The sequence below is a fragment of the Delphinapterus leucas genome, chromosome 15, assembly GCF_059928025.1.
Source record: "Delphinapterus leucas isolate spDelLeu-1000000601 "Yukka" chromosome 15, BTC_Dleu_Yukka2, whole genome shotgun sequence".
NCBI lineage: Eukaryota > Metazoa > Chordata > Mammalia > Artiodactyla > Monodontidae > Delphinapterus > Delphinapterus leucas.
The window spans coordinates 39412501-39426262 of NC_143143.1; the positions used below are offsets into that span (position 1 = coordinate 39412501).

At 41.2% G+C, this 13762-nt stretch overlaps 1 protein-coding gene across 5 annotated transcripts in view; it reads left to right on the plus strand.

Annotated features, from left to right (window-relative positions):
- The window catches only part of KAT14 (lysine acetyltransferase 14), a 40338-nt gene that overhangs the window by 6249 nt on the left and 20327 nt on the right, over window positions 1-13762 (plus strand). For all 5 annotated transcript variants that reach the window (XM_022594258.3, XM_089896487.1, XM_089896488.1 and 2 more), the window contains exon 3: window positions 1095-1216. In XM_022594258.3, coding sequence (XP_022449966.1) covers window positions 1095-1216 — 122 coding nt within the window. The remainder of the gene's footprint in view (window positions 1-1094; window positions 1217-13762) is intronic.

A 13762-nucleotide genomic window follows, 5' to 3' on the forward strand; every position in this document is an offset into this window, starting at 1 on the left:
GGGATTTGGGGCTGTGAACATCGATATCGGGGAGCGTGAACTGCAGTCTGTTAGACCCTGTACAGCCTTGGGCTACTCCTCATGGAAAGAAGAGTTATGGAAGGATTCTCTTCTTAGGTTCTGCCCCCTTTTCAATTGCGCTGGCCCAAAATTAATCATTATTTTTATTAGGTTGAAAACATGGTTTTGAATAGCATGTGTAGTTTCTTGTCCATTTATGATTACAAAATTGCATTTAGATGCGAAGAGGAAATGTCTAATAGGATAATCACTGAAAATGTTAAAAAGGATTATTTCTTGATGGTGGATTTAAAATGATTTTTACTTCCTTCTTTGCTCTTTTCTCTTTTAGTGAAGTCTTTTACAGTGAGACTGTGTTATTCATATTTCTGCAAAGTACTTTCCCATTTGGGGCTGTGAATTCATTATCTGTTAAATACAAAGTTGGATTAGATGTGGAGCTGGGGGTGTCCTCCTCTCTGAGGATGGGCCAGGCAGCCAGGCCTTTCAGGTCCCTGCCCCTTGTCTATTCTGATTTCATCTCAGGAACAGTTTTCCACAGCTGAGAAAGGCTAAACCCAGAGTGGATGGTACCTCACGTTAACTTCAGCTCTGAAATTCTGAGAGTCTATTGTTCCTGCCTTCTAAAGAGCTTAGAAAAGTATATGTGCAGGGGTGATGCTTGGAATATTTAGTAAAGGTCAGCACTGTCTGTCAGAAATGCCGGCTGGAGCAGGCCCTGTGGCCTCCTGATGCCATTGGTTAACACGGTGTTCAGCGCTGCCTTTGAGTGGTGGAGGGGGACTGGGATGGGGGCTGCTTAGGGCAGTAGTCACTCATCACCAGTTCAGCCACACAGCAGCCTTGCACATGTAACATGGGAGGAACAAGTGCACGTGATTAAGGGGAACAGTGATGCTCATCTATGGAAAGCAAAAAAGGAAGTAGGATTCTATCCTGAGAATATTCCAAGATATTATCCTTCCTTTTCCCCCCTCTATTCATACTCAGAGTATAAAACAACACACGTTCCCCCCTGAAGTTTACCATCCCTGTCTGTGCTTTTCTCCCAGCCTATTCTGCTTCTGTTTCAGGTGGTCATGCTGGCGATGTACAACTTGTCCCTGGAAGGTAGTGGGCGTCAGGGCTATTTCCGGTGGAAAGAAGACATCTGCGCTTTCATTGAGAAACATTGGACTTTTTTGCTTGGGAATAGGTAATGTGATTTTTTAAAAATCTTATACTTGAATGAAGATGTAAAGAATAAAGTATATGAGACTTGAGACAGCCTAATGCTGGCCTTTAGAGAATTAGAGTAATTACTTGTGGCAGTTACTGAGAATTTTTTAATCCAGAAAATGTTGTTACTTTAAGTTAAAAATCGAAGTAGAAGTTTACATAATGACGAGGGTAGGTTTCCATACTTCTTATCCTACCTTCGGAGGAAACTGTTGGTTTCTACTGAGCAGGAAGACAGTTGAACAGATTCTTAGAATGTTAAAAAATAGAGACTTTGATTAAATGAGGCAGTTTAATAGTTGGATAGGTGACTAATTTGAGGATAGAGGAATATTATGGCCTTTAAAATCAGTGCCTTGTAGGAGGTCAGAAGACGAGAAATGATGGCAGCTATTGACTGCACTCATTTAAGTTGCTCTTGGTTAATTATTAGTATTTGTGTTTATTAACTCTGGGAGGTAGAAATCATTGTATACTGTTTGGGATTCACAGTGCTTGGCCAAGTCTGGGCACGTTAACACACATATGGTTTATTCCTTTGATACTCTTTTCATCATGATGCTTTGAATTTGCTGCTGAGCGCTTCTCCGTGACCCCTCCTTGGTTCATCAGACTTAGGGGTGCCGGGGCACAGACATACACACCAGATGTTTTAACTAAGGGTCTATGTGCATCTAGCAAGATTTTTATTGCTATTAGAGGTTAGCAAGTTTGCAGTTGCATTGGCGGATTGTTTGAGATTCGTTCTTTTTTTTAAAAAAAAAATGTATTTATTTATTTGGCTGTGTTGGATCTTAGTTGCGGCATGCGGGCTCTTAGTTGTGGTATGTGGGATCTAGTTCCCTGACCAGGGATTGAACCTGGGCCCCCTGCATTGGGAGCATGGGGTTTTAACCACTGGACCACTAGGGAAGTGGTGTTTGAAATTCTGATTGTTAGTTGCCTTCTGAAGCCCTGTGTGAGATTCATAAATCTTGCATAATTGGGTCGGTGTGGACACGATAAAGGTCAGAGCAGGGAGTTTGTGCTTGTCCTCGCTCGGAACTCCTTGCAGCCCGTTTTCTCTGGTGCTGAAAAGTCACAGCTCTGCCAAAGTTGCTGAGGAATCATGGAGGGGTGACCTTCTGCAGGCTGCTGTGAGGGAAAAATAGAATTGAAAAATAGAACTAAGGAAAGAATTGACAGCATAACTGGTTCTTTTTCTTAAAGAAAGGAAATCTGTTGTCTTAGTTTAATGATTTAGCTCTATTTATGGAACTTAATACACCCCATTTATAAGGGACAAGGAAGGGAAAAAAACTGATAAAATTAGATCTTGGAACGTTTTCATGATCTTTCAGTGCTGTTCTGCCTGGTGGATTGTCTTCTGGAAGAAGTTGGATTTAAATTGCCTGTTTTAAGGAAGTTGGCGTATTTTAGCAGCAGGTGTTCAGTTTCATTTGTTCATTTCTAGAGCGTGTTCTGAGAGGCATCAGCTGAGGCCTTTTTCTTTTCAATACTTCTACTGAAAGACATCAATTACTCTCCAGCTTCTTGTAATTTAACCATTTAACTAGTGGGTTTTGGCCATATTAGTGTATCACTTGAATTATCGTTTACTTATTTAAATCAAGTCACTGAAAAAAAAGAAACTTCACACCACCATGGTAAGTGGAAAACCTATATCACTTACATAAATAGAATGAAACTGTAAAAATAAGTGCACTAAAAATAAAGCAATGCTATTGACTTGTAGCTAGATCCCATGACCTGTAAAGGCAATCTGAAACACTCTTTCTTTTTTTTATCATATGATACCATCTGTATATTTTTTTCATCCAGGTGTATTGATATGTAATTGACATACAGCACTTGTATGAGTTTAAGGTGTACAGCATAATGATTTGACTTACATACATCATGAAATGATGACCACAAAGTTTAATGAACATCCATCATCTCATATAGATATAAAATTAAATAAATAGAAAAATTTTTTTTTCCTGTGATAAGACCTCTTAGGATTTACTCTCGACAGCTTTCCTGTATAACATTCAGCAGTGTTAATTATATTTATCACGTTGTACAGTACATCACTAGTACTTATTTATCTTATAATGGGAAGTTTATCCCCCCACCTCTGGAAAATCTGATGTCTTTTTCTATGAGTTTGTTTTTGAAGTATAATTGATCTACAACACTACATTTGTTCCTGTTACACAACATAGTGATTCAGTATTTCCATATGTTTCAAACTGATCACCATGGTACATCTAGTTACCATATGTCACCATACAAAGATACTACATAATTATTGACTGTTTTTCCATACACTATACATTTCATACCTGTGACTTATTTATTTTGCAACTGGAAGTTTGTACTTCTTAATTTCCCTCACCTATTTCTACCCTCTATCCACTCTCCTCCCCTCTTGCAAGCACCTGTTTGTTCTCTGTGTCTGTGACTGTTGCTGTTTTGTTATGTTTCTTCGTTTTTTTTTCGGCTTCCACATCTAACTGAAATCATATAGTATTTGTCTTTCTCTGACTTATTTCACATAATACCCTTAGCATAATACCCTCTAGGTCCATACATGTTGTCACAGATGGCAAGATTTCATTCTTTTTTATAGCTGAATAATATCCAATTGTGTATGTGTGTGTATCACATCTTTTTTTTTTACATCTTTATTGGAGTATTATTGCTTTACAATGTTATGTTAGTTTCAGCTCTATAACAAAGTGAATCAGCTATATGTACACATATATCCCCATATCCGCTCTCTCTTGCGTCTCCCTCCCACCCCTCTAGGTGGTCACAAAGCACTGAGCTGATCTCCCTGTGCTATGCAGCTGCTTCCTGCTAGCTATCTGTTTTACATTTGAGAGTGTATATATGTCAGTGCTACTCTCTCACTTCATCCCAGCTTCCCGTTCCAACTCCCCGTGTCCTCAAATCCATTCTCTACGTCTGCGTCTTTATTCCTGTCCTGCCTCTAGGTTCATCAGAACCTTTTTTTTTTTTTTTTTTTGGATTCCATATATATGTGTTAGCATACGGTATTTGTTTTTCTCTTTCTGACTTACTTCACTCTGTATGACAGACTCTAGGTCCATCTACCTCACTACGAATAACTCAGTTTCATTTCTTCTTATGGCTGAGTAATATTCCATTGTATATATGTGCCACATCTTCTTTATCCATTTATCTGTCAGTGGACATTTAGGTTGCTTCCATATCCTGCCTACTGTAAATAGAGCTGCAGTGAACATTGTGGTACATGACTCTTTATGAATTATGGTTTTTTCAGGGTATATGCCCAGTAGTAGGATTGCTGGGTCATATGGTAGTTCTATTTTTAGTTTTTTAAGGAACTTCCATACTGTTCTCCATAGTGGTTGTATCAATTTACATTCCCACCAACAGTGCAAGAGGGTTCCGTTTCCTCCACACCCTCTCCAGCATTTATTGTTTGTAGATTTTTTGGTGATGGCCATTCTGACCGGTGTGAGGTGATACCTCTTTGTAGTTTTGATTTGCATTTCTCTAATGATTAGTGATGTTGAGCATCCTTTCATGTGTTTGTTGGCAATCTGTATATCTTCTTTGGAGAAATGTCTGTTTAGATCTTCTGCCTATTTTTGGATTGGGTTGTTTGTTTTTTTGATATTGAGCTGCATGAGCTGCTTGTATATTTTGGAGGTTAATCCTTTGTCAGTTGCTTCGTTTGCAAATATTTTCTCCCATTCTGAGGGTTGTCTTTTGGTCTTGTTTATGGTTTCCTTTGCTGTGCAAAAGCTTTTAATTTTCATTAGGTCCCATTTGTTTGTTTTTATTTCTATTTCTCTAGGAGGTGGGTCAAAAAGGATCTTACTGTGATTTATGTCAAAGAGTGTTCTTCCTATGTTTTCCTCTAAGAGTTTTTTTTGTTTAATTAATTTATTTTTGTCTATGTTGGGTCTTTGTTACTGCGTGTGGGCTTTCTCTGGTTGCAGTGAGAGGGGGCTACGCTTCGTTGCAGTGCACGGGCTTCTCATTTCAGTGGCTTCTCTTGTTGAGCATGGGCTCTAGGGTGTGTGGGCTTCAGTAGTTGTGGCATGTGGGCTCAGTAGTTGTGGCTCACAGGCTGTAGAGCGCAGGCTCAGTAGTTGTGGCACACGGGCTTAGTTGCTCCATGGCATGTGGGATCTTGCCTGACCAGGACTCGAACCCGTGTCTCCTGCATTGGCAGGCGGATTCTTAACAACTGTGCCACCAGGGAAGTCCCCTTCTAAGAGTTTTTACTGTCTGGCCATACATTTCGGTCTTTAATTCATTTTGAGTTTATTTTTGTGTATGGTGTTAGGAAGTGTTCTAATTTCATTCTTTTACATGTAGCTGTCCAGTTTTCCCAGCACCGCTTACTGAAGAGGCTGTCTTTTCGCCATTGTATATTTTTGCCTCCTTTATCAAAGATAAGATGACCATAGGTGCGTGGGTGTATCTTTGGGCTTTCTATCTTGTTCCATTGATCTATATTTCTGTTTTTGTGCCAGTACCATACTGTCTTGATTACTGTAGCTTTGTAGTATAGCCTGAAGTCAGGGAGGCTGATTCCTCCAGCTCTGTTTTTCTTTCTCAAGATTGCTTTGGCCATTTGGGGTCTTTTGTATTTCCATACAAATTGTAAAATTTTTTTGTTCTAGTTGTGTGAAAAATACCATTGGTAGTTTGATAGGGACTGCATTGAATCTGTAGATTGCTTTGGGCCGTATAGTCATTTTCACAGCGTTGATTCTTCCAATCCAAGAACATGGTATATCTTTCCATCTGTTTGTATTGTCTTTGATTTCTTTTATCAGTGTCTTATAGTGTTCTGCATATAGGCCTTTCTCCTTTGGTAGGTTTATTCCTAGGTATTTTATTCTTTTTGTTGCAATGGTAAGTGGGAGTGTTTCCTTAATTTCTCTCTCAAATTTTTCAATGTAGTATAGGAATGTGAGAGATTTCTGTGCATTAATTTTGTATCCTGCTACTTTACCAAATTCATTGATTAGCTCTAGTAGTTTTCTGGTAGCATCTTTAGGATTCTCTATGTATAGTATCATGTTATCTACAAACAGTGACAGTTTTACTTCTTTTCCAATTTGTATTCCTTTTATTTCTTTTTCTTCTCTGATTGCCGTGGCTAAAATTTCCAAAACTGTGTTGAATAATAGTGGTGAGAGTGGACATCCTTGTCTTGTTCCTGATCTCAGAGGAAATGGTTTCAGTTTTTCACCTTGAGAATGATGTTGGCTGTGGGTCTGTCATATATGGCCTTTATTATGTTGAGATAGGTTCCCTCTGTGCCCACTGTCTGGAGAGTTTTTATCATAAATGGGTGTTGAATTTTTTCAAAAGCTTTTTCTGCATCTATTGAGATGATCATATGGTTTTTCTCCTTCAATATGTTAATGTGGTGTATCACATTGTTTGATTTGTGTATATTGAAGAATCCTTGCATTCCTGGGATAAACCCCACTCGATCATGGTATATGATCCTTTTAATGTGCTGTTGGATTCTGTTTGCTAGTATTTTGTTGAGGAGCTTTGCATCTATGTTCATCAGTGATATTGGCCCGTAGTTTTCTTTTTTTCTGATATCTTTGTATGGTTTTGGTATCAGAGTGATGGTGGCCTAGTAGAATGAGTTTGGGAGTGTTACTCCCTCTGCTGTATATTGGAAGAGTTTGAGAAGGGCAGGTGTTAGCTCTTCTCTAAATGTTTGATAGAATTAGCCTGTGAAGCCATCTGGTCCTGGACTTTTGTTTGTTGGAAGATTTTTAATCCCAGTTTAATCCCAATTTCAGTGCTTGTGATTGGTCTGTTCATATTTTCTATTTCTTCCTGGTTCAGTCTTGGAAGGTTGTACTTTTCTAAGAATTTGTCCATTTCTTCCAGGTTGTCCATTTTATTGGCATATAGTTGCTTGTGGTAGTCTCTCATGATCCTTTGTATTTCTGCAGTGTCAGTTGTTACTTCTCCTTTTTCATTCTAATTCTGTTGAATTTTTCTTGATGAGTCTGGCTAATGGTTTTTCAGTATTTTGTTTATTTTCTCAAAGAACCGGCTTTTAGTTTTATCGATCTTTGCCTATCATTTCCTTCATTTCTTTTTCATTTATTTCTGATCTGATCTTTATGATTTCTTTCCTTCTGCTAACTTAGGGTTTTTTTTGTTCTTTCTCTAATTGCTTTAGGAGTAAGTTTAGGTTGTTTATTTGAGAGTTTTCTTGTTTCTTCAGGTAGGATTGTATTGCTATAAACTTCCCTCTTAGAACTGCTTTTGCTGCATCCCATAGGTTTTGGGTCATCGTATTTTCATTGTCATTTGTTTCTAGGTATTTTTAAACTTCCTCTTTGATTTCTTCAGTGATTCTTTGTTATTTAGTAGTGTATTGTTTAGCCTCCATGTGTTTGTATTTTTTACAGTTTTTTTTCCTGTAATTGATATCTAGTCTCATAATGTTGTGGTTGGAAAAGATACTTGATACGATTTCAGTTTTCTTAAATTTACTGAGGCTTGATTCGTGACCCAAGATATGATCTATCCTGGAGAATGTTTCATGTGCCCTTGAGAAGAAAGTGTATTCTGTTGTTTTTGGGTGCAATGTCCTATAAATAACAATTAAAACTATCTGGTCTGATGTGTCATTTAAAGCTTGTGTTTCCTTATTTATTTTCATTTTGGATGATCTGTCCATTCGTGAAAGTGGGGTGTTAAAGGCCCCTACTATTATTGTGTTACTGTTGATTTCCCTTTTTATGGCTGTTAGCATTTGCCTTATGTATTGAGGTGCTCCTATGTTGGGTGCATAAATATTTACAATTGTTATATCTTCTTCTTGGATTGATCCCTTGATCATTATGTAGTGTCCTTCTTTGTCTCTTTATTTTAAAGTCTGTTTTTTCTGATGTGAGTATTGCTACTCCAGCTTTCTTTTTTTTTTTTTTTTTTGTGGTAGGTGGGCCTCTCACTGCTGTGGCCTCTCCCATTGCAGAGCACAGGCTCTGGACGCGCAGGCTCAGTAGCCATGGCTCATGGGCCCAACCGCTTTGCGGCACGTGGGATCTTCCCAGACCGGGCCCCTGCATCGGCAGGCGGACTCTCAACCCCTGCGCTACTAGGGAAGCCCACTCCAGCTTTCTTTTGATTTCCATTTGTATGGAATATCTTTTTCTATCCCCTCATTTTCAGTCTGTACGTGTCCCTAGGTCTGAAGTGGGTCTCTTGTAGGCGGCATCTATACGGATCTTGTTTTTGTATCCATTCAGCCAATCTGTGTCTTTTGGTTGGAGCATCTAATCCATTTACATTTAAGGTAATTATCAATATGTATGTTCCCATTACCATTTTCTTAATTGTTTTGGGTTTGTTTTTGTAGGTCTTTTCCTTCTCTTGTGTTTCCTGCCTAGAGAAGTTGCTTTAGCTTTTGTTGTAAAACTGGTTTGGTGGTGCTGAATTCTCTTAACTTTTGCTTGTCTTCAAAGTTTTATTTTGGGACTTCCCTGGTGACGCAGCAGTTGGGAGTCCTCCTGCCGATGCAGGGGACACGGGTTTGCGCCCCGGTTTTAATGCATTTAATGTTTTCCTAGAGGGCTCTGAGACTGTTCTCAATTCTTTTCATTCTTTTTTCTTTCTTCTGCTCTGCGGCAGTTATTTCCATTATTCTCCATTCTTTTGCTTCAGTTTTTCTGCTATTGATTCCTTCTAGAGAATTTTTAATTTCATTTATTGTGTTGTTCATTATTGTTTGTTTGCTCTTTATTTCTTCTAGATCCTTGTTAAAGGTTTCTTGAATTTTCTCCATTCGATTTCCGAGATTTTGGATCATCTTTACTGTCATTACTCTGAATTCTTTTTCAGGTACACTGCCTATTTCCTCTTCATTTGTTTGGTCTGGTGGGTTTTTACCTTGCTCCCTCATCTGCTGCATATTTCTCTGTTCTCTCATTTTGTTTAACTTACTGTGTTTGGGGTCTCCTTTTTGCAGGCTGCAGGTTCGTAGTTCGTCTTATTTCTGGCGTCTGCCCCCAGTGGGTGAGGTTGGTTCAATGGCTTGGGTATCCTTCCTGGTGGGGCGGGACTGGTGCCTGTGTTCTGGTGGGTGGGGCTGGATCTTGTTGCTCTTTGGGCAGGGCCTCATCCGGTGGTGTGTTTTGGGGTGTCTATGAACTTAGTATGACTTTAGGCAGCCTCTCTGCTAATGGGTGGGGTTGTGTTCCTGTCTTGCTAGTTGTTTAGTATGGGGCATCCAGCACTGGAGCTGAGTCTTAGTGTTGAGACAGAGATCTCTGGGAGAGCTCTCTCCAATTAATATTACATGGGGCCAGGAGGCCTCTGGTGGTCCAGTGTCCTGGACTCGGCTCTCCCACCTCGCAGGCTCAGGCCCGACACCCGGCCGGAGCACCAAGACCCTGCCAGCTTCACAGCACAGAAGAAAAGGAAGAAAGAAAAAAGTTAAAAACAGAGCCCCAAAACAAATGGTAAAAGCAAAACTAAAGAGACAAGGGACTTCCCTGGTGGTGCAGTGGTTAAGAATCTGCCTGCCAGTACAGGGGATGTGGGTTCGATCCCTGGTCTGGGAAGATCCCATGTGCCACAGAGCAACTAAGCCTGTGCGCCACAAGTACTGAGCCTGCACTCTAGAACCCGCAAGCCACAACTACTGAGCTCACGCCCAACAGCTACTGAAGCCCATGCCCCTAGAGCCTGTGCTCTGCAACAAGAGAAGCCACCATGTACTGCAATGAAGAGTAGCCCCTGCTCGCTACAACTAGAGAAAGCCTGCACACAGCAACAAAGACCCAACACAGCCAAAAAATAAAAAATAACAGACAAAATCACACAAAGAAACATATACACACATACACACACACACATACTCACAAAGAGAACAAAAAAAAAGGAAGATAGCAACCAAACCAATAAACCCACCAATGAAAACAAGCACTAAAAACTAAACTAAGAGAAACATAGCACCAAAAACAAATCAAATGCAGAAAGCAAACCCCAAGACTGCAGTAGCTCCCAAAGTCCACCGCCTCAGTTTTGGGAACATTTGTTGTCTCTTCATGCATGTGTTCCACAGATGCAGGGTTTATCAAGCCCATTGAGGGGTTTTACTCCACTGCTCCTGAGGTTGCATGGAGAAATTTCCCTTTCTTTTCTTTGTTCGCACAGCTCCTGGGGTTCAGCTTTGGGTTTGGTCCCACCTCTACGTGTAGGCTGCCCTCAGGCCTCTGTCCCCGCCCAGGCAGGAGGGCGGTAAAGTAGCGGCTGATCAGGGCTCTCTTGCTCACTCAGGCCAGGAGAGGGAGGGGTACGGTAGTCATAGTTGGAACGTGGGACGTGCCTGTGGCAGCAGAGACCAGCCTGATATTACAGCAGCCTGAGGCATGCCGTGTGCCCTCCCAGGGAAGTTGGCCCTGGATCACAGGACCCTGGCAGTGGCGTGCTGCACAGGCTCCCGGGGGGGTGTGGGTAGTGACCTGCACTTGCACACAGGATTCTTGGTGGCAGTGGCGGCAGCGGTAGTGGTCCATGCCTGTCTCTGGGGTGCGAGATGATAGCTGCGGCTTGCACCCATCTCTGGAGCTTGCTTGGGCGGTGCTCTGCTGTCTGTGGGCACACAGAGCAAGAAGCCCTTCTCCTTGTGCACTCTGAAATTATGATCTCTTGCCTCTCCGGCAGGTCCAGACTTTTTCCTGGTCTCCCTCCTGGCTAGCTGTGGCGCACTGGCCCCCTTCAGTTTGTCTTCACGCAGCCAACCCTAGTCCTCTCCCTGAGGTCTGACCTCCAAAGCCCAAGCCTCAACTCCCAGCTCCCACCCGCCCCGATGGGTGAGCAGACAGGCGTCTCAGGCTGGTGAGTGCTGGTTGGCACCGATCCTCTGTGTGGGAATCTCTCTGCTTTGCCCTCTGCACCCCTGTTGCTGTGCTCTCCTCTGTGGCTCTGAAGCTTCCCCCCTCCAGCACCTGCAGTCTCCGCCTGCGAAGGGGCTTCCTAGTATGTGGAAACTTTTCCTCCTTCACAGCTCCCTCCCAGAGGCGAAGGTCCTGTCCCTATTCTTTTGTCTCTTGTTTTTTCTTTTTCCCTACCCAGGTATGTGGGGATTTTCTTGGCTTTTGGGAAGTCTGAGGTCTTATGCCAGCATTCAGTTGGTGTTCTGTAGGAGTTGTTCCACATGTAATTGTTTTTTTGACGTATTTGTGGGGAGGAAGGTGATCTCCACATCTTACTCCTCCACCACCTTGAAGGTCTCCCCCTCACATCTTCTTTATCCTTTTTTTTTTTTTTTTGCGGTACGCGGGCCTCTCACTGTTGTGGCTTCTCCCGCTGCGGAGCACAGGCTCCGGACGCGCAGGCTCAGCGGCCATGGCTCACGGGCCCAGCCGCTCCGCGGCATGTGGGATCCTCCCGGACCGGGGCACGAACCTGTGTCCCCTGCATCGGAAGCGGACTCTCACCCACTGCGCCACCAGGGAAGCCCTCTTTATCCTTTTATCTACTGATGGGCACTTGGGTTGCTTCTGTGTCTTGGCTATTGTAAATAATGCTGCAGTGAACATAGGGGTGCATATATCTGTTCAAATTAGTGTTTTGTTTTCTTCGGGTAAGTACCCAGGAGTGGAATTGCTAGATCATATGGTAGTTCTGTTTTTAATTTTCTGAGGACCCTCCATACTGTTTTGCATTGGCTGCACCAATTTACATTCCCACCAGTAGTGCACAAGGGTTCCTTTTTCTCTACATCCTCACCAATATTTGTTATTTGTTGTCTTTTTAATCATAGCCATTCTCACAGGTGTGAGGTGATAGCTCATTGTGATTTTGATTTGCATGTCCCTGATGATTAGTGATGCTGAGCATCTTTTCATGTACTTGTTAGCCATCTGTATGTCTTATTTGGAAAAATGTCTTTTCAGATCTTCTGCCCATGTTTTAATCGGATTGTTCATTTTTTTGATGTTAAACTGTATGAGTTTTTTGTGAGGCCTCTTTCTTGATCAAAAAGGGAGACTATGTGTGTTAGTGAGAATTTAAAGCAACTAACTTTCTCCTTGATCTAACCAGAGGAGTGAAAGAGAATTAAAAATTACTCTGTGACTCCTTGGCACTCAGTTTCCTGCCTCAGTGCTGTCCTTGCCTTTGGGAACTCTGCTTTAAGCATCAGTGATTGGAAAAGCCCCCAAACCACTCACCTGAGGTGGTCTCCAGTGCTCAGATGTGTCCATGTATGAAAACACAGACTCACTGCCTCCGCAATTAAACATTTCTCATAGCTGCTAAAGATTTACAGTCTGCTATCCATGGAGCATACTTTAAAATTCTTAATGTTAACCATTTCTCATTTGCCATAGGATCTGAGAGAATAGTATACTGTATAATGAAGTTTTAAATTTGAATACATTTTCTTTCAGATCTTATATGTCCTTAATATTTTATTAAGGTTTAAATGTATAAAGGTTTATTAAGGGCTAACCTAAATAATTTTATGTACCTATTGTAGAAGCAAGTTAAAAAGTACACAAAAGCTTAATTACTACAGTTTAATTGCTATTTTATATGTGGTCATTTAATCTGGTTTTACAGTCCTGGCCTTGAATTTTTCCCAAAGTTATAATGTTGATTAGTGAAGAATAGTTTGGATATTTTTTCTATTACCATATTTCATTGATTTTAAGATAAACAGTTTTTCACACTTTGACATCTCTGACAGCTGGATACATTTTAGAAGTGATGGTGTGTCATAGCTTACTTGATAGCTAGTTTTCCTTCTTGTACACAAAACGGTGTGTCTTAAAGTCAGTGGATCTTATGTTTGATGAAATATGATAAAACACATTCATAGTATTTAAAAGTAAAAATATTATACAGGCATATCTCAGAGATGTTGCAGGTTCAGTTCCAGACTGCTGTTGTAAAGTAAATATCACAATAAAGTGAGTCACGTGAATTTTTGATTTCCCACTGCCTATAAAAGCTATGTTCACATTATGCTGTAGTCTGTTAAGTATGCATAGCATTATTTTTAAAAAAGCAGTATACACACCTTAATTAAAAAATACTTGGGCTTCCCTGGTGGCTCAGTGGTTAAGAATTCGCCTGCCAATGCAGGGGACACGGGTTCGAGCCCTGGTCTGGGAAGATCCCACATGCCACGGAGCAACTAAGTCTGTGCACCACAACTACTGAGCCTGTGCTCTAGAACTCGCAAGCTGCAACTACTGAAGCCTGCATGCCTAGAGCCTGTGCTCTGCAACAAGAGAAGCCACCGCAATGAGAAGCCCGTGCACTGCAACAAAGAATAGACCCTGCTCACCGCAACTAGAGAAAGCCCACACACAGCAACAAAGACCCAACTCAGCCAAAAATAAAAAATAAATTAAACAAAAATACTTTATTGCTAAAAGATGCTAACCATAGTCTGAACTTCAGCAAGTTGTAGGAGTAACATCAGAAGTCACCGATCACAGATCACCATAACAAATACAATAATAATGAAAAACTTTGAAAT